Source organism: Saccoglossus kowalevskii, chromosome 4 (assembly GCF_978046115.1).
Source record: "Saccoglossus kowalevskii chromosome 4, keSacKowa6.1, whole genome shotgun sequence".
NCBI lineage: Eukaryota > Metazoa > Hemichordata > Enteropneusta > Harrimaniidae > Saccoglossus > Saccoglossus kowalevskii.
Genome location: NC_140644.1, coordinates 23,443,998 through 23,465,260, shown reverse-complemented (window position 1 = coordinate 23,465,260; position 21,263 = coordinate 23,443,998). Strand labels below are relative to the sequence as shown.

Sequence of the window (21,263 nt, the reverse complement as noted above, 5' to 3'; positions counted from 1 at the left end):
AATCATCTTGTTATTTCTATATATTGGTTTTGAAGGTTGTCTGTATTTACTACGGACAACACGCCTTGGCTTATGCGTGGTGCTTGCGAGTTAAAACAACCTACATATGTGAAAGAAAAACACGACTTAGTGCAAGAACTGCGCACAACACCACTAAACCGTATCTGGTGTGTTTTCACTTCGGGTGAACAAGAGAGTGTGTTAGTTTCAGATGAGTGATCATGTAGTAACATTTCTAGTGGCCAGTGAAATGTACACTCTTACCTGAAATGTACCGGACAATGTATCCTGAAGTGGTAGGTGGACGACAGTACGTCTGGCGGAATCCAGTATGCGTTCGGACTTTGTCCTTCAGATAGTTCCCTTCACCTGTGCACTGCTGTCTTTCTCTCTCTCATAATATATGGTATTTTATCAAATCCCTGTCATGGCATGAGTTGTTGAGTCGTTGTTTGACGTTCGTATACTATAAGGTGTTCTTGCCTGTTTCGCGTATGGGGGACGATCGAATATTAACGCATGCGTAGTGGATGCATGAATGGCTTTAGTTAAATTCTCCGTTTTATTTTTTGTGTGACGGATTACTCTGAGACCATAGGTCGATTTTCGACCTTTCACTCGATGGTATCCAAGCGATACATGTTATCACGCGTGGGTGAAAAATCTCATATTAAATTACTTGCAAATATCGTGGCTGTATTGCGGGCTGCACCAACGACAAACAACAACCTGTGGAGTGATAGTTGAAACCAACTTGAAGCATGCGCAGATAACATTAATCCAAGGAAATCAACAACTATATGGCTTGAATAGTGTGTGTTCATTCCACAGAAAACAACTCTGGAAATGACAGTCGTGTTAACGTGTAGGCGCCATGAAAAAACAGCCTTACTTTTCTCAATTCTAGAGTCATGGGTTCAAATTTTTTAAGTGTTGACACGGTTTCATTGTAGTTGTGTTGACAAGACTAGTTCACTTGCCATAGCTAATGGTATAAGCCGGTATTCCACTGTTAAATACTTCTACGCATTTAAGGAAAACGATGATCTAACGCAATTATTCCGTTAATAATTCCGTTAAGTGGTTTAATTATTCGTGCTAATCTCGAGTTAATACTGTGTCGAGGCTGTTATGTTGACAGTGAACCCCGAACAAACACTCTCCTCGATATTGACCCTGTAACGAATAATCTTATAAATAAGGAACGAAATAGTCTCGAGCACGTGTTCCAATTTACACTTCTTCTCGCATGTCTTTGTGTTTACCGACAATTTAGTGGGAACGCGATATTTGGTTGTTGAAATGTACACTAGAGGTATAGTGCAAAGATGGGAACATTTTTATTAAGAATGTCGTGCATTCCTTTATATTAACTTTGTGTTACCGCGGGGTGTATGTGAATCGAATCAAAACTTTAATCTAAACCAAATCGTTAAAGATACTATATATTCTAGAAACTGGTATTCAGTTGTGGGTCAAAAGAAGGGATTGGGTAGTTTAATTTGTTTTTATAGAATCAGCGTTTTATTTCTCCCTCCTTAGAGTCACGTTTTCTCTCAACACGATGACGATTTTATGAAACTGAAGGTGAAACTTTGGACTAAGAAGAGGTGCAAGTATATAAGGTCAAGGGTGTTTTTGACATAATAGAACGAATAGTTGTTTCCAAAGAGTTCAAGTTTATGAACATTTAAGCTCTACTATATTTTGTTTCAACCCTTGGTTACAGAGCGGATGATCAAATTGTTTTCAAAGACGGCATCTTGGTTAATTCAGGGTAAATTATTTGTTGGTTCGCTGTGAAATGTGGAGTATGAGTGAAGCGATAAACTCGGGTATTGGAAGTAATATTATGCCTTTTAAAATCAACTCAGGTTTAAGTTTTATAAATCTGGAGATAATTGATATCCCACGTGATATTTGATCACATTAATAATTAATACACATATTCTATTAATTGTTGATATTACCGTTATTCGGAAATTCTTTTGTTTTTGTGATGGATAAATTAAATGATTTCAGATAAAGCTATCGCTATCACCAGAACAGCGGTATCACTAACTACAGCTATGCGGTACTAGCCGCGCGGCCTGACTCACAACTTCTGATTATTACCTGTAATATATAATTCTCCTCAAACTTGAAATGGAACAGGAATTCTAGGGCCGCATTGTGTATTTACATTGTCAACAGTAAGACAGCGCTGTAAAAACTGGTGTTCAACTTAAACATCATTGTATTGTTATTTTTGTTTAATAAACGTGTCCCAGTGTTGGTGTTTGTGTCCGGTGTCGTTGAATAGGTAATTTCACATACGAGTGATTTAATTAAACAGGCTAGGTACGAACCCTTTCATAGCGACTACAACTTACAATTTATCCGTTAATTGCAGACATGCTTACATCCATGACGACAGGTAAATAATAGTTCTCGTGGACGGGGATATGTTTTAAAACGCTCGGGAACAAGTTTTATGTAAACAGTATACTATAGCGTGTTGGTCACTCATCTTTGTATGTGTTTTTGGTTCAAGTCTGCGATCACGATGTAACTACATATCTGCCTTCGACACAGAAAACACAATTAATAAATTAAATTATTAATTATTTTTGCAAAACTATGGTAGAATAAATTAAAATTCATTTTGTAATATTATCTTTTTGTCCATAAATTCCATTACAAACATTCTAAATTTAGCTTTATCAGAATCTGTAGTCACCAGGTTGAGTTGAATTTGTTGACCGTTGTAAGCAACTAGTTATATTTTGATATATTCTTATGCACTGGCATACCAGTATAAAATGAAACTTGTACTTGATACCTTCTAAACAGTTTTCATTTGGATATGTATTTTCACGGTGTCAGTGGCTGGTCATATAGTTCTGAGATATCCAATATTTTTCTGGTTCAAGTAATGTTTTAAAATTACAATATCGGAGTTTAAGTTTTTATTAGAACATACCTCCCCGGACCACAACACATCACACACCAACATTCCAAACTCTTTCTCGTTCCAATCTCAAGCAACATGTGAATAGCATATATTACACAACCTCCCACTCTCAATATTATTGTGACACAAGACCTCCTACTTTTTCATCAATATTATACATTAATTTATATGCATGTCTAAGTATTCTATTCCCTGGCATTAAGCAGTATTTAAATCATTTGACCATTGAATTTGCAAATTTTAAACTCAGATACCTCCGCGCTCGGCCAGAACTGCTTCGTTGGTCGTATTTTGAGCAAGTCGATCCGGGAAAATTCTTATACAACTTCAGATGAACTTTCTCAGTCTGCCTGGACCCCACATTTCTGCAACATACATAATTTTTTTTTCCTATTTATACAATTCAGTAATAAAAAAGAATATAACTTAATACATGAAAACTACCCGTTCTTACACGAACAATACATTCAAAATATCCTGAGAACCCTCTATCAATCTTGATACATTATCCTCGTAATTGACTCGATATTTTCAGCATTATTCCCAAAATTACAATAATTTGCAATTTAATAAAGAGACAAATAAACCGAGTCAAGAGTATTCGTATGACGCAATATTCATTCAAAGCATTGATCCTACAATATACTGTAGGGTCTAGGGTCAAAGTGTACGACGTGGCACCAAATGACACAGGGAAATAATCTTCCAACTGTCTAGGTTATGTTTATATGTACACAACCTGTATCGTTTTACCTTGCACAGTTGCTATCACACGTAGGTCATTTTGGTTCTATACTGCAATTAAGGTAAAAACAAATAACAATCTTGTAGGGGTGGGGCGGTGGTCATCGTGCCGCTTTCTGTTTGGTATGGGACTCATCGCGACCTACACAGCGCATGTAATATACATGTTTTTTTTACATGAAATTCGAAGACGCGCTGCGCGACGACCACCTTTAAAGTTGCATTCCGGGGTTATACTTCGAAGCTTATTGATGTTCTGGGAATACCACGGACGTCATCGTGAATTGCGGGAAATGTGTCCTATAAATGTTTAAATTACAATTTCCAGTGCTATCAAACGTCTTTGTTTCCTTCGTTTAAATTTAGTGTTTGGATTTCGAATCTTGTTCGACAGATTTACTTTACGTGGGTCACAAGGTGTTCCCGGGCTAATCCTCAAAGATCCCCAACAATTTACGCGTACTCGTAGCATAAAATGTCACACAACAAACACGAACGGACCTCGATAAAGTGTCATTAAAAAAAAAACTTTAACTTTGTTGTTAGCAACCGTTTATTTTCGTTCGGAATGTGTCTGATTGTTCAAGTACCGGGCATTTGTGTTCTCGGACACCAGACGTAATATAGATTAATATTGTATCCCAATTCAACAATACCATAGAATAACCTAATATATGTTGCGACATCTTTCAAAATAAACTACTAAATATTAATAAGACATTAATAACATCTTTATTTGTAATACATCTCAAATAAATAATGGCTGTTTTTTTAAACACCACAGAAAGCGTCACAACTTATATTCGACAATCCCAGCACTAATTGGATGCCCTCTTATCTTATATAATTTATGACAAAATGCACTATATACCAGTATAAAATACAAAGGTTGGGAGGGGCAACAACGACCTTCATGGTCGGGGGGGGGAATATTGAAACAAACGCATTGTGGTAATTTTTAAAATGCCCGTGGGCCATTATCAGTGTTTCTAATTCATTGCGTTTTTACACTTGCTGTGAATAATTCTGGCCAATAAAAAACAGGCAGTTGATTTACAAAACTATTTAGTTATTGCCAGTTATCGGAATTTACTGCGCCCTACTTGAGTAAAATAAAAACAAAGCGATACTGATTGTGATCGTTGATGGCGCTTTTGATATCTCTGGAAATTATTAGCAGTTTAATATATGTTGTAGTCTGAGGGTGAACACAGGATTGTGATTGTAGGGTTATAAATTAATTAAAAAAATCACGATTTATTTATTTAATTAATTAATTAATTTATTTATTTAATTAATTAATTAATTAATTTATTTATTTATTTATTTATTTATTTATTTATTTATTTATTTATTTATTTATTTATTTATTTATTTGAAGCATGAATAAAGATAAACAGAGATGAAAACAACTGAGCAAGTGGTCACATCTGACTCCGCATCGAATAAATAAACTACGATTCCGATGCGGACAAATTCGGTAACTTTCGAGAAAATTCGGTTGTTTCTAAATTTAGATGTTGGCGATGACATCAGCAAAACCTGGTCGTATAAATACGCATGCGCGATGACTCGTGACGTCATACAAGCCAGGCGAACAAGAGACAGCAACAAGCAAGATGGAGTTTCCCGATCTCGGTCAGCAGTGTTCCGATCAAACATGCAAACAACTAGGTATATCTGAGTTTTATTTACTTAAACTGATTTGCCCTGAAACTAAGAGAGACTTTGCACATCTTCGTCAAATTTGTGCTGCAAAATTCATAAAAGTTAGTGAATAATCGTGGCTTGAACTAAGTATGTGTTGATTTGGCAACTCGTATTATCCATAACCGTGTTGTTATTCACTTCCTGATTCTACCGAGGCTATGATATTAGTATTTCTAACATTTTATATTTCAAAATGGTAGCATAAATAATGAAGAAAATGTTATTTTGTCCAAAATAATTGTCTCTATTCTAAAATTGTTATTTTGTTTTGTCCTGCCATGGCATTGATCTACCGTCTAAAGGCATTGTTTTGAAGAGATATTGTTGTTGTGACTCACTGTCACTAGACAGCACATTTACTACACAGGAAGACAACGAATGACATGTCATTTCAAATTTAAAGAAGTATTTATTAATCTTGTTAAAATATTCGCCAGCCCTTTTTAAGTTTATAAATTCGAGCCCATTTAACTAAGGTTTTATGTTTCAAACATCCCAAAAAATAGGATTCAACATGTATTTTGGCAACACCATCAAGTCTGTTAAAATTGTTAAAAACTGAATGTGTCGTAAATATGCATAATTAATAAAAGCAATTTAGTACTGTTTGATAGATTGATATAAATGTTCCCTTCTGTTGTCTCACATTACTAACATCCACACTGATGAAAACAATATGGTGGAACACACTTTCAAATTTGCTATGTCATGTCATATATATATACAGATGGTGCCTAGTAACTGTATTAGGCTGAGTATCATAGAATGATATGTAATTGTGTTTCAAAAAAACAATTAATAATAATGGAGTTTTGTATTTTGTCTGATCAACATTCAGTTTTAGTTGTATGATTCCATTATTGGCAAGAGTGACCTCCAAATGTTTCTTCCAGAGTATCACTAATTATAAAACATAATAGAACATGCACATTCACTCAGGAAGATATCATTCAACATTTCTACGTGTGAAAAATATCAATGAGTGGCTCACAGATGCCATGTATTTTGTGTTGATTAATCTTGTTCAGTTCAAGAGGACTTTCTAATTTTAACCAATCTATCTCTCTTAGTATTTAAATATGTATTTATTTTTTATTGTAATAATTGAGAATGTAATTGCCAAAATATTTGTCATATTTAATTGTCCATGGGTTGTGTGGTGTAACCTTTTCACACTATCGTAATCTGGATTTGAAATCTGCCCTTTCCTACTTCATAATATTTCTATATATTCTAAATATTCCCTATGTTGATAACCAAAATTCTAATTAAAAAAATAATTGCCTTTTCCCATACATAATGCCATATTAATTAGGTTCTTACCAGATTTGCCTTTTCTGTATACTGTGTGGAAAAATACAATTTAAAGCCGTCAGCTCTGAGGATTGAGCTGAAATTTGAAATTGAAATTTGTTAAAAACCTTGAAGATTATTAATATGTTCACCATTGTGTTTCTGTGCAAATAAAGTAAGTGTGCAAAATCATGCCAGTGGTCAGTTTTAAATGACCATTATGGCCTGATTATCTTTTTACAATGTGCCTTATTTCATTACTTATAGATTTTCTACCAATGAAGTGTGATTCCTGCTCTAGGATATTCTGGTGAGTGGGTGAATTATGCATTCATACATGTATATAATATTATGAGGTGTATTGTGAAAATACTTCAAGTAGCATTGGCATATTGAATGACTCAACTGCAATTACGAGACAATACACAATTATAAACTTATACTGTAATTGTGATCTCTGTTGAAGAAGACCACATGTGAATACCTGTATGTCTATTCGCAATGTCCGTCACTATCATTAATGTGATAATTCTCAGCGTTTTTCAGTTTGTATGTTGAATGACTATAATTTAGTGTTACGGTTATGGTTCAGTGCATCACGATTTTCATGGTGGTTTACCCAATCATCCACATCTCGCAAACTTAAAATTAAACAATAATACAAATAACATTATAGGCAGTCTGTTCATCTTTTATTCCTCCTTTTATACTGTCCATGATGAATGTGGAAACACCTTTCCAATGCCCGTTTGTGACAGAAAGATGTTTTGGTGTAGATAGATGAAATGAAAGCAGTTCACAGCATTCTCTGAGAAATATGATATATTCTAAACCAAAAGGACCTACAACATTCATTTAATGCCATGATGAATGACATGGCTTTCACCAATCCCTTATTTACTAGTTTTCAGGTTTATACCCATCATATACCCGGTTGCTATTGTATTAGCAATTGTTTCTCATTCTAAATTGTCACTCTTGAACTGATTTATTTCAATTCCGTTTCAGTAAGGATCATATTACGTACTCATCACATAATTGTGAATCGTCATACAAGAAGGTAAGAGAAAAACATCAGTTCATGTCCAAGGCTATGTAACTAGATGTACATTGTCTGAATGAATGGATTTAAATTCAAGCAGAAGCTGTATCTGCAACTGAATGACAACAACCTAGTTTAGAAATCGAAGTACAGTTACAGTTACAGCAAGTCTCAGAAGTAGTGGGGCAGCCAATTTGCAAACTCACTAGCGAATTGGCTAACTGCTTTGGTATTGACGGTTGGCTTTTGAATCTCGCTGGCGCCGTCCTGTGGTCACGCCCACTCTGGGTTAATCTATATACCGCAAAAACTCCAAAATTTCGACCCCTCTAAAAATTCGGCCTCCTGATTATTTGCCGGGTTTCGGTATTTTATTTTCCTCCAAATTTTCGACTCCACTAAAATTTGCCGGCTCATTCTTATTCAAAAATTGCGACCAGTTTTGGTTTTCCCCCAAACAAAAATAAAACGATGTGAGCGTCCAACCGGGACTTTCCCCGAATGCATGAATCTGGGTTCCTGATTGACTGAGAGATTTTTATTTTATTGGTAACGAAAGTATATTCTAAACGAATTTTCAAATAAAAACGAACACAACACACATCTTCTACATAGAAGCAAATGATCATGGTTGCAAAATCCGGTCATGCTGCGTTTCTGAATTGTTGATTATTACTCAGTAGTGATTATAATAATGTACACAAAATAAATTCGTTGAATTATTATGAAATACAAATAAAAGTCAACTTAGTTTCATCGTAAGCGAATGATTCCGGTCTCGTATCCTCGGGGGCGGAGCTACCTCACGGATGTTCTACGTTGCTAAGACGCGCACCACTGTACCACGTATTTCTATGGGCTTTGTGCGCGCTGCTGTGGAACACCGGTGGAGCCGGTGAAAACTCGAGAAAACAACACAAACTCAACTTTGAAGTAATCCTGAACAACCAAATTCATATATGTTACACACGTAGGGCTAATCTTGTTACACTGTTCAGGGGACTCTCATCAACCATCGCAAAGTACCGTTTTCTGCGAGTTTTTAGTCTTTGTTTTCACCGCGAGGGTTGCCAGGCGGTAGAAAATGCCCGGATGTCCACCCCCGAGGATAAACGTTCGATGCTGTAGGATATCCGCCATGTTCTCTTAGGTCAAATAGGTCAAATCGCTAATTAACCAATCAAAAAGCTGGATGATGCCAACGTGTTCAAATTACCATAGCTTATTTAAATACGTTAATGTTAGTGAACGCAATGCGGAAGAGATTGATGTTGTAGTACAATCTTTTGGCTTGGATTTTGATGCGAAAACGGCATGATTTTTTTTTTAAATCAAAAAATTAGTTGTTTTTAAAAAATAAACTGGGCATTTGAAGAATAATTTAACATGGTTTACTGTGATAACAGCTCCTTGTCGAAACGAAGCTTACCCGTTCACGTTAGTCATGATAAAAATCATACTCTTGAATAGACGTCAATGACTACGGTAAAACTTTAAACTCTAAAAACATGTCACATTTCCAACAAAAATAATTTAAAACCGGTCGAAATTTTGGGGTTTTTACGGTAACAGTAGAAGCCGTCATGTTTTAGTTGGATGGCGATTTTGCTTTCAAATATACCAGGGAAAGTGTTCTATTTTCTTTGTGTAATGAGGTGTTTGTATACAAGGGATTATCCACGTAAAAACGAGGAATGAAGTCAAATTTTATTAGCGGTTGGTTTAATGTTACCCCAACGAATCGTTTTAATGCGAAGATTTATTTTCTCCCTGATTTGTAGGCAACTTTCTCAACTTGTCTATTTAGTTTCAATCAGTGTTCAAGATGGCTACCTTCATATAGTAAATATCGGTGGATTAATTGAATTTATCATATTATCACTTGTACGCCAGCTGACTGTGGCTATTCTCAGGCTGATCAGGGAAACTACTTTCACATTATCACGCCTCGCAAAGCAAATCATTCAGGGAATCCAAAAATGTACCAGAAATGTAAAAACATTCTATGTCTCCTAATGCAACTTGGACTCGCCCAGAGTGGATGCGACCACGAGTCGGTGCCAGCGAGATTTGAAAGCTAACTGTTTAGTCAAAACCCAAGCAGTTAGCCAATTCGCTAGCGAGTTTGCAAATTGGCTGCCCCAATACTTCTGAGACTTGCTGTAAACATAGGTTGTGTTAGACTGATATTATATTCAGAAGAATTTATTAAATTTGTGCTGGCATTGATATTTGGACTGTTCTAAAGAAAGACCAATCTAACTCAATAATCTTTACTCATTGTAGCATTTTATATCACTGTATATATATAGGATGTCCAGGTTCCAGTGTGTCCGCTGTGTAATAAACCAGTGCCTGTGAACAGAGGAGAACCACCTGATATCAAAGTATCTGAACATATAGATAGAGACTGCCAGTCAGATCCAGCTAAGAAGAAACGAAAAGCTTATGCTAATAGGTGTAATGTGAAAGGATGTAAACAGAAAGAGGTAAATTGAGTCACAAATTCAATCTCACAGATTTGAGCTTATAAATTGTCTATATTCCAAAACGCTGTGATAAAATGCAGTTTGGATTGGAATAGTGGTAAATTATGATTCCGCTTTGTACATATTATTATAGATCTCTAGTCATATAGGGAATGAAACATACATGTAGGACCATGTTGTTATATACCCTATATATAAAACATGTTTTTGAAATGCAGTCCCTCACCCCCTTGGCTATTTTCACTGAGTTTTCGTCGCAGGAGCGATTCACATCCCAAATTTTGGTTCTCTTGGCGTCTCTAATAAATACCCTATCTAACCGCTGGACTGAATTAGCTATATTATGAAAAATTCATAGAAGATTGGGCGAAAATCGGCCATTTTTGGCCTCAACGTTTTTTTGCTCGGAAACGCAAGGGCGATAAGACTCGATTTTCAAGAACGCAGGTCACACGGATCGGACGGTTTCTATTGTTTTGAGTCTGTTGTGTATCTAGAAACATAACAACTTTGTTTTTTGGTGACTATAGAACTTGCTCTGTTCCAATGAAGGATTTTGATATGCAAATTGAACAATTTTACCGGTAATAGTTCCTTATTGTAACGTCTATATAAATAGTCCTCTACTCCCCAGAATTTGACAATGGTACTAGCCCATTTCTGTTCAGCGCGTCTTTGATTGTAGCAATGTTTACGCCACTGTATGAAAACACGCACACTCGCGAATTTGACAATATTCGCTTGAGCGTTTTAGGATAGTGGGAATAGAAGCAAATAGATGGAAATGCCAGTTACGTCACTCATGAAGATTGATGATTCGATTGCTGGCCGGGATAGATGTATTTGGTGTTCATTTCTATGCAATATGTCTACATCTGCGATTCTCAATTTCGATGTGTAAAATAATATTGCTGCTTTGGACGGCGACGGCTGACAGATTGTTTTGGTTCTGCGGCTCTCTTGGCATGGGCAACTGATTTTTAGATTTCTGTTTTATTAATATTCTGACGTTTACTTGGTCGTATTTTGTGTATACCACTCAGACACTGTCAACAAGTAAGTAAACGGGCCAGGACATAGTCAACATGGGGCTCTGAAGGCTCCGAAGATAGCGTCATCGTACATTAATGAACGAAATTTACATTACAATCTCATGCTTCCAAACAATCCGATATTTATGCTGGATAACAAAGTATACAAGTACTATCTACGATATACTGCAAAATGGAAATAACATACCTATTTAACTGTTGCTGATTTTTGTACAAGATTCCAAGAACACAAAACTGACAACAATCGACACACCAGTTAGAAAAAAGATACTGTGGAACTCATTGCAAATGTAAATACAAAATAAATGTCAGTGAATACAATATTTATTAATTTGCAGCCTCCGTGGACAAGTTCACAGCCTCTAATATTGTTGTGAACTGAACTTTAAATCTCATCAGGATTTCCACGTGAAGTTACACAAATAGAAAAAAAAGCAATATTAAGGAAAATTGTGCTTTTTGTCAAGGCTATATACTAAATTCTCTTATTTTGGGGGTATTTTTGTGAGTGTACATGTATGCATTAAAATCATCAAAACCATAAATGTAATTATTATATTACAAATGTAAACAAAATTGTTGAATGATTTTGGATTTGTTGGGAAAGTAGCCGAAATGATGTGACATTGTCTAATTGGTGGTGTGAATTGCCAAGCCAGTTTATAAAATACCGGTAGTGAACACAAATTTTCGTAAATATTACTGACCACCAAAGACGCCCATCTTATTATTGTCTTATTACAATCAAAGTTTCATGACCTCATTTGGCACCAAATATGACCACACACACACAATTCTTAGTACAGGATTTGATCAATAAGACACCTGGATACACTGTAACAATCTGAAGCACCTCACCTTTGTACTCCTCTAGGATAATGCCATTTTGCTGTATTAGAGTCCTCAGCGGATAGTGACTTGTGTACTTCAAAGACCATTATTTTATATCAGCATAATCGTGTAGCAAGGTGACTAATGTATTCAAACTACGATGGTGTCCCTTTATAGTGCAATCCTATGGATTAAACAGCTTTCCCTTCAAAAAACAATTTGTGTTTACTGAAAAAAACTTGTTGTTCCCTTACAGCTCATACCGGTTATATGTGGCTCATGTCAGCTGAACTTCTGTTTAAAACATAGGCATACTACTGACCACAAATGTGAAGGCTTTCAGGGAAGGTGAGAATGAATCACTTGATTATATCGTTGGGTGTGTGGTTATTTTCCTATTCCTATTCACAGAAACAAATCATGATGACTTCAGTTACTGTAGATTACTGTATTTTATCTTGGAATCTAGTTTGTCCACTATTCACTGAAAATGTAAAGTCAGTAAAAATAAAACCCAGTGAAATTATTTTTAAATCCATGTGAAGTACAGACCATAACCCCTGTTTTCTGTTGAACATAAACAAATATGTTTGTTAATATTTAGTGTAACTGACTCAACAACCCCACTTTGGGATACTAAATCATAACATACTCACATTCAGCAATAGTTTTTGCAGCTCAATAGTATCTGATATAATTGTTGTATGCTTGGTAATTTATAATGTAAAGTAAAGTTTACATCAATTTCAGCACAAGTTATACTCTTCTTATAAGTCATTACGGTACCTCATAAAAATGGCATAGAGGGGTGAAAATAATATCATTCAAACCTACAACTGCGTTTGGTATTGTGATCATTCACATTTAAAATACAATAAATCTTTCAAAAGAATGACATATCAAAACAATATCAAAGTTGTAAACTTATTGACTTCACGCAAACTCTTTATCACTATAGGGCGCTATTTGTAGGATCAGTGTTTTACTGAGATTCACAAATTAACATGTAAAATTTTACGTAGTGAGGCATAATGTAGTTGTAGTTGAAATGGCATGCTACCAATTCAAAGTTCAGGCTGTAAATGATAAATCTGTTTTTGTTTCAAAACCTTAGGTTAAAGTCATAGTGTAGTGTAAACAATTCAAGTTTTAAGTCACGTTCCTTTCATTGTTTCAAATAAGATGAAATGTTGTCATTGTTTAATTTTAATTTTTTTTGTTTCCTTTAGTGGTAGGGGAATTAGCAAAGCTGGGTAAGTGTTTTCTCATTTTTACTGTACACATTTATTATTTTTATCTTGAGTCTTTATTACTATTTTGAATTTATAGTAGAGTTTGAATTTATAGTGGAATTACAAGATGCATAAAATAGTAATAAAAATATTGCACCAATGTGTTTGGTATCAATACTAATTATGAACGATGTAATGCATTGTATGTTTTTATAATCTAAAGATTTTTTTCCCATTCATCAGTGCTGCTGCAACTCGAAGAGTTGGTGCTAGTGGTAGTAGCAGTGGTAGCAATCCACCTAGTAATACATATAATAAAGCAAAATCAAAGCCTCAAGTAACTGCACTGAGCAACTATGGAAGGGACTTAGATAGGTAGGTACTCTACTTTACTATTAGACCTTTGGGGTTCTATCTGTATGTCCATTCATTTGTATGTACGTCTGTAGCCAAAACTGGCTTTAGTCAATCCTCGGTATCTCAAATACAGCATGCTTGTTCGATTCGGCAGTAACCATGTGATCATAGAACTCTACAGTACAAACCACATAATGCACAGTGTTTTATTCAGAATGGCAAAAGAAAATGCAGCGAACCGTCATTTTAACCATCATAGAAGTGTTGAGTATTTTTACCAAATAAAATTATAATGAATGCAGTTTTCAATGTCTTTTTGCTGTTAAATTTGTCATCTCTAATTAAACTTATGTTGTCTATGTTTACACGTCACTGGAACAAATCAACTCATCTTAATTTATGGAATATTGGTTGACCAATATATTAAATCTCAAAACCCTCAATTCTTACTACCCTCGTTTAACTGTGAATCCAAAATGGTTACCATTTGGTCATATAAACTGTTATTTTTTCGGCAAAATGTTTTTTATTCAGCATCCTGCTTTATATATGTGTCAGTTAAGATATTAGCCCCATTTATTTTTCTTTCCACCTGCAGCATATTAACTTAATATACAACTTTTATTATGTCTTAATACTACGATGAGCCTTTTTTTTTAAACTGAGTAGAAATCAGTTATAATAAGATTAACATTTGCACTTAGGTGCTCAAATACTCACTCAATACAGCCTCTAACAAATTGATACCTGATGAAACACGCTCAGAAGAACAATATTCAGTTATTCCATTGTGTTATGCAAATGTACACTATGTCAAACTTTTCCCGTAATGCAATGCACAAAACATGATGAAAATGTGCATGTTTGTATTTGAGGTGCTGAGAATTCCCCCTGTTACTTTTAGAGAGAGTGTAAAACACTACAAATTTAAACCTGTGTTTGATCCAACTATACATCCTGTTGTTGGTTGGGTAATGAGAGAGCATGGAGTGTTTGGGTTCAGATAAACAGCGCCAGAGTATTGTGCAAAAGATTCATTCAAATACAACACACAGACAATGTCGTCGACTTATTCTTCTAAAATTTTGGTAGATAAAAATACACTGTTTCTCTTTGTTCTTTTGGGGGGCAGTAGTTCATTGACCTTAAATTACAGCAAAGCAGTTTGTGATTATAAAATGCAAATTATTCTGTTGAATATTCTACTAGTACTGACATATTGTCATCAGTTGAATTCAGTGTTCTGGTTGTTATGCCAACAACATAGTTTTAACTTTGCATGACAAGTCTTTATATTTATTATCAACTTTTGTGTAGTGCATGAATGAATATACCAGGTACTGTAAAATACTTTATTTTCACTTGGAATTAATTTTCCCTATTTTTACTGTGGGAATGATTTAGTGAAAATAAAATCCAGCGTATATACTTTTTTACCTATATTTTACATTCAACTAGTGAAAAATCAGTGAAAATAAATTCCAAACAAAACACCCCAAAGGTCTTTTCAGCGAAAAATTTATTCCAGCTAAAATTGAGTATTTGACAGTAATTGTCTGTGTATATGTTTCTTTTATTCCTTGTATGTCTAGTCATGTAACCTTAAAACAGGTCTATACATCTACCAAATATCACTATAACACACATCTACAAACCAGAGTGTATAAGATTGACTGTCAGATTCCCTGAGATGATTAGGTGAAGAAGGGTGTACTGTATTAGAAGTGCATGTGCATACAATCTTTGTTAAAAGGTTAACATTAACAAATCACAGTATGGATTTGGTGTTCTTTACCCACCAATACCAACATATTTAGTGTGTTTAGTGGAGAAAATGTATATACTTTGTGATTTGCCTCATTCTTAGCGTATAAAACGTGTTTCTGGTTTTGATGCCATAATACAATTTACAAATTAATATTTTTGTACTTTTATATTGCAGAGAGCGTAGAGAAAGAGAGCAACAAAGACAAGTGCAACCCCAACCACAATCAGCATATTCATTACAAGCAGGCTTGGTAAGTCAATGTCAAAATATTCTATAACATATAGTGCCAGTACTTCAACTTAAAGTACATAACTTTACTGTAGTCAATGATCTCACTCCCACAGCTCATGCAATTCATGTGATGTAACCATTACCCATAATGCTTATAATTGCATTTTGAAATGTATCTTTGCAATATGTTGCATAAACTAGCACCAAATTGTGGCTGTGACATAGATTGAGATTGCAGCAAATCAGTATTGTGTTTATATACTGTAAAACACTTTGAAATAGCTACATGCCATTTTAGCGAATTTGACTCAATGTATGAATTAACTGATTCTTAATTTAGCTAAAATGCCAACAATCTCATTGTGAGAATATACTCTATTCTAATTAGCAACATCTTAATTTAGCGTATTGTGGATTGCATGATAATTAGCTAATTTTTAGCTGTTCTATGACTGTTCCACTGATATCTAAAGAACCACTCATTGGATTTTGATGAAACTTGGTACATAGATGCTCTGAACATATGCGCAGATTTGATTAGTTTTTGGTAAAAATCTGTGCATATTAATTACCTAATTTGCATGATAATTAGCTATTTTTTAGTGGTTCCATGACTGTTCCACTGATATCTAAACAACCACTCATTGGATTTTGATGAAACTTGGTACATAGATGCTCTGAACTAATGCTAGGTTTTGATTAGTTTTTGGTAATAATCCGTGGATACTAATTACCTAATTTGCATAATGATTAGTCAATTTTCGTTTTTTCCACTGATATCTCAAGTACTAATCATCACATTTCAATGAAACTTGGTACATAGATGTCATATGACACTGCACAGACCTGATAGTTTTTATGGTAATATCAGTACATATAATTACCTAATTTGCATAATTAATTAATTTTCAGCTTTTGATATAAGTAGTGAGCATTACATTTCAATGAAACTTGGTACTTACATACTCAAGGACTATGCAGAGATTGATTGTTTCGGATAAATATTTGTACATATTAATCACCTAATTTGCATAATTAGTTAATTTTCAGCTTTTCCACAGCTATCTCAAGTACTAATCATCGCATTTCAATGAAACTTGGTATATAGATCCTTTAGGACTATGCAGAGACCTGATTAGTTTCAGGGTAAATAATTGTGCATATTAATTACCTAATTTGCATAATTAATTTTCAGCTTTTCTACTGATATTTAAAGTACTAATCATCACATTTCAATGAATCTAGAATTATGCAAAGACCCAATTAGTTTTCAGTAAATATTTGTGCATATTAATCACCTAATTTGCATAATTAACCAATTTCCAACTTTCACACTGATATCTTAGGTACTAATCATCACATATCAATGAATGTTTATACATGAATGCTGTAGGACAATAGACAGACCTGGATAATTGTGGGTTAAAATCTGTACATATTAATCACCCAATTTGCATAATTAACCAATTTTAAACTTTCACACTGATATCTAAAGTACTAATTATTCCATTTTAATGAAACTTAGTACAAAGATGCGAGACATTCATCATACATAGGACAATGTACAAACCTAATTAGTTTGGGGTAAAAATCTGTTTATATTAATTCCCTAATTAGCATAATAATTCATAATTTTTTGGTTCTAATCACATTTCAATTAAACTTGGTACATAGAGTTTTTGTTACGTTGCGCAGACCTCATTAGTTTTACACTCAAATTTGTTCATATTAATTTTCTGATTTGCATAATTAGTTTTCAGCTAAGTAATTTCGAATTATATTTAATGTGTCTCCAATACTCTCAGCACATGGGAGTTCTTTCTAAGCTTTCTTTGATTTAGTATGTCATCGTTGGAGGATGCAAATGTTTAACAGTTTATTGCATGGAAAGAAATATAAATTTGTTGTTTATTTTTTGCAGTCAGAAGATGAAGCCATGGCACGAGCCTTACAGATGTCAATGGCAGATTCTCAGCAACCGAAACAAGCTGCACCAAAGAAAACGTAAGTCAGTATACCGGTAATCAGAATGTAAAGTCTGTAGTGGTATCCTAGTAAGGGTACATATCTACATTTGATCGTTTGGTTAAATTCTCACAGAAAGTGAGTACTGTAGTGGGTGGCACTATCACCATGTTAGCTTCTCATTGAAGATGCTGAGAAATTCAGTAAAATGCAGAATACTTACTGTATTACAGAGAAACTGTATATATTTGACATTTAAATCTCATTGTGTTTTTCTTCTCAGTTTAACTCGGCAAGAACAAGATGACCTCGCCTTGGCGCAAGCGTTAGCTGCCAGCGAGGCTGAACACAGAAGAGAACAGCTGAGACGAAGACAGGTAAACAAACTATATCAACCTGAGATCACAAGATGGAATATCAAGACTGACGGAAACTAGATTAAACCACAAAATCTCATCGATGTATTTAAACAGGGTTTCATTACTGTACTGCCCTCTATGGTCAACTTTGTTTATGATTACTCAATGTAATTCTTGACATTTCTGTCAAGATGTAAAAAAATTATTTGTACTGTATATTTTTTTAAATTAGTGTTTGAAAATCATGTTTCTCATCAACAAATTGGAAAAATATATATTTCAACTGTATTATTATGTGTATGTTACAACATTATCTGCACCATTATCTGTCCACCCCAACTATCCTCCAAAGGTGATGTTGATTGACCTGACCTCTGACCTGGTGACCTCTGGAGTCATTCTGTGTGCATGTTCTGCTATCAATCACTGTTACTGACAGTAGATTTCTTTTATTTACAGCAACAGGAGGAAAAGAAAGAGTCCAGTTGTTTAGTGGCTTAGAGACACACATCACAACTAAAAACAAGTTTAATTACACATTCTTTCTTGTTGCCTTACTACCTACATGGTTATCTTATTCTTACTCACTATTTTCTGATATCAACGGGGTATTCGGAGGATTTTAGTGAATGAATTTTTTATATAGTTAGTATCCAATGCTTAAACTGCTGTTCTGAGTGTGTAAAAGGGATGATGACGACCAAATTTCAGTATGCAAATCACTCTCCATGGTGATGTATCTCGTCATTGCTCAACAAAAGACTTTGCTTTTTCTGTCATACACATATTCTGTCATAAATATTTATAGAATACAATTTCAATGTTGATAAGAAGGGATATTGCAAACAGCCATGCAAGTCTTCTAAATGACTGTCAATCACAGGTTTATTTAAATATAAGTGTTAATTAAAACAGTTAGTAACAATACATCTTTTCAAAGCGGACATTGGCATATTTAAAATATTTGCACAATTACCACTTTCTCTAACATTTGTATACCCCCGTACATAGTAAATGATTACATTTCCTATGATGCAGTGGTGCAATCCCAGGGATCGTTGAGCCAATCTTTAAATTGTGAGTTATCATATCATAGCTGTTCTGGAGTTAACAGCTGGTATAATTGTGTAGTGAATATTAACTTTTTAACAGATCACAAAATCCTTTATATTATCGACTGGAAGTGACTTACTGTTAGTGTGAAATTTTATTTTATCAACTCTAGAGGGCAGTGTTTCACTTAGACGTACTGTAAAGGGGGTAATTATTCACTGGGTTTTAATTTAGCTTATTTCGCTGACTGGAAAATGCGCTAAATTAAAACCCAGTGAATATGTAAAATTTAGCATAGAACACATTATCTAAATGATGAAACCGTGAATTTAAAACTGAATATGCCTGAAATGGTAAATCAGTGAAATTTAAACCCAGTGAAAATTAGTCATTTTACAGTATTTGTAGATGTAGACCTAATAAAGTTAGTTAATATAAAGTCAAAGACATTAGACAACTAGTGTCTTTGGTTAAATGTTGTATAAAGCTGAATTTCAACAAAACATTGTGGCATTAAATGTTATTTCAAATGACACCGGGTTATTATCATTTTACTTTCAATTTATATATGATGTATTGGGGTGGAGAAAAAACCAAACACTTCTATGTTTGCAAAAAACAAAACGAAAAAAATGGTGCAATATTTTTCTGTGAATAGTATTGACAATTTAAAGTCATTACAAAAAACTAATACAATTGTTATTTGTACTGTAATTGGGTGGTGGTAGACATTTACATTAAAAAAAAAAAAGTCTAATGTACCGAAAAATATGTCTTCGCTAGCATTTTTTTTTCCACTAATTTAAAAGAAGTATATTCTCACAATGAGACTATTGATACTTGATAACATTTACTAAAATGGCATGTAGTTATTTCAAAGTGCTTTATGCTTTATTTTAGATACAATACTCGAATGGCTAATTATGGGAGTGTAATTTGAGATTTTTTTAGATTACAACGTTTATCAATACTTATCTGTGTTTTCTCTATTTCCAATAGAGCGTCCCATTGTGGGATTTCACTCAGTCAGTGTATATTATAAACGCCAATTAGTAACATTTCTTACAATAATGTTAACTAATCCAATTTATACATATGAATATCAAAACTACTTTCTAATACAAGTCCGATTTTATAGCATTACTCATATAATCTCTAAGACTTTGCATGTTGGAGATGTTTTCTTTGAGAATTAGTCATTGCATTAACTAAGTACCAGTAGTACTGCCTTGTGAGTAACTTTAAATACTCTGTACTTGCCAACAGAAATTGACAGGGCATGTGGAGGAAATACTTCAAAAGTTGCTACAATTTTACAGTGTAATCTACTACTTATCAAAAAACATTTGTGTGTGAAATTGATATCAGTGTTTTGGAAGGAGTCACATTCTGCATGTTTTACATTTTTAAAGTTTCTTCTGAAAGAAAACATTTTTTCCTGTGAAAAGTATGAGGAAAAGTGGATTGGTGGTTCATCGCATCATGGATGTTGCCAACCTAAAGGTCAATCAGCATCACTGTTTGTAGAGGTTGGTAGTAAATCAAAGCCTACAGTATATCTATACAGACATGGATTATCTTTTTCACCAATGGTGGTGTCCTATATGAATTTATGTAAATTATGAATAAAGATTTTATTGAATTTGCAGATCATTGTCCCGCAGTTTCACTAAATCAGGAAATTTGATATCTCAATCTAGTATTGATGATATATCGTCTGTATACTGTCCTGAATCTACAAATGATTTGGGGAACATATGTCACTGGACTTGATATCTCTACTAGATAAGGGGCCATTGCTTGTTAAACCTGGTGCACAAGAAATGCAAGTTGTTCAATTTGAGGGGAGGGTAATTTTGTATGTCAAAATAGCAATACGATCGAAACTATACAAAACATGGCTGCGAGCAAATGTAAAACATTGTACATGCTATAAAAAAGAACCAACTGAAAATGTACGCGAAGATATAGTAGTAAAATCGCAAAATTAAAATGGGATTTTACTTTCCTTTTTAGGGGGGTCTATACCAGTTACGACAGGAGCTTTCTGTGTGTCTTAATATGTTAATGTGAGAGTATCATGGTAAACCACTGCCTCATTACGACACTTCATGAATACACTGCAAGCAAGCTGTAGTAAAATGCACAGTACGTGTACAAAGTAAAGTAGTGTTACATGGAACC

General features: G+C 34.2%; 1 protein-coding gene across 2 annotated transcripts; it reads left to right on the top strand.

Moving 5' to 3' along the window:
* Positions 1-5,282: 5,282 nt before the first annotated feature.
* On the top strand, positions 5,283-20,727 carry LOC100368572 (AN1-type zinc finger protein 2A-like). Of its 2 annotated transcripts, XM_006815757.3 has the most exons (11): positions 5,283-5,371; positions 6,968-7,010; positions 7,709-7,760; positions 10,055-10,231; positions 12,371-12,462; positions 13,344-13,367; positions 13,590-13,721; positions 15,646-15,721; positions 17,624-17,706; positions 17,951-18,044; positions 18,486-20,727. In XM_006815757.3, the coding sequence occupies exons 1-11, from the start codon at positions 5,317-5,319 to the stop codon at positions 18,525-18,527; spliced, it is 870 nt and encodes a 289-aa protein (XP_006815820.1). In that variant the 5' UTR covers positions 5,283-5,316; the 3' UTR covers positions 18,528-20,727. The 2 variants fall into 2 exon arrangements, with proteins under 2 accessions (XP_006815820.1, XP_006815819.1); XM_006815756.3 differs by having other exon boundaries at positions 17,951-20,727.
* Positions 20,728-21,263: the final 536 nt, after the last annotated feature.

Excerpts from the sequence above, each read along its gene's own strand:
- LOC100368572 (XM_006815756.3), top strand. The coding sequence starts at position 5,317 with ATGGAGTTTCCCGATCTCGGTCAGCAGTGTTCCGATCAAACATGCAAA. Across the intron at positions 5,372-6,967 it reads TCAAACATGCAAACAACTAG|ATTTTCTACCAATGAAGTGT; the intron begins GTATATCTGAGT and ends CATTACTTATAG. Across the intron at positions 10,232-12,370 it reads AAGGATGTAAACAGAAAGAG|CTCATACCGGTTATATGTGG; the intron begins GTAAATTGAGTC and ends GTTCCCTTACAG.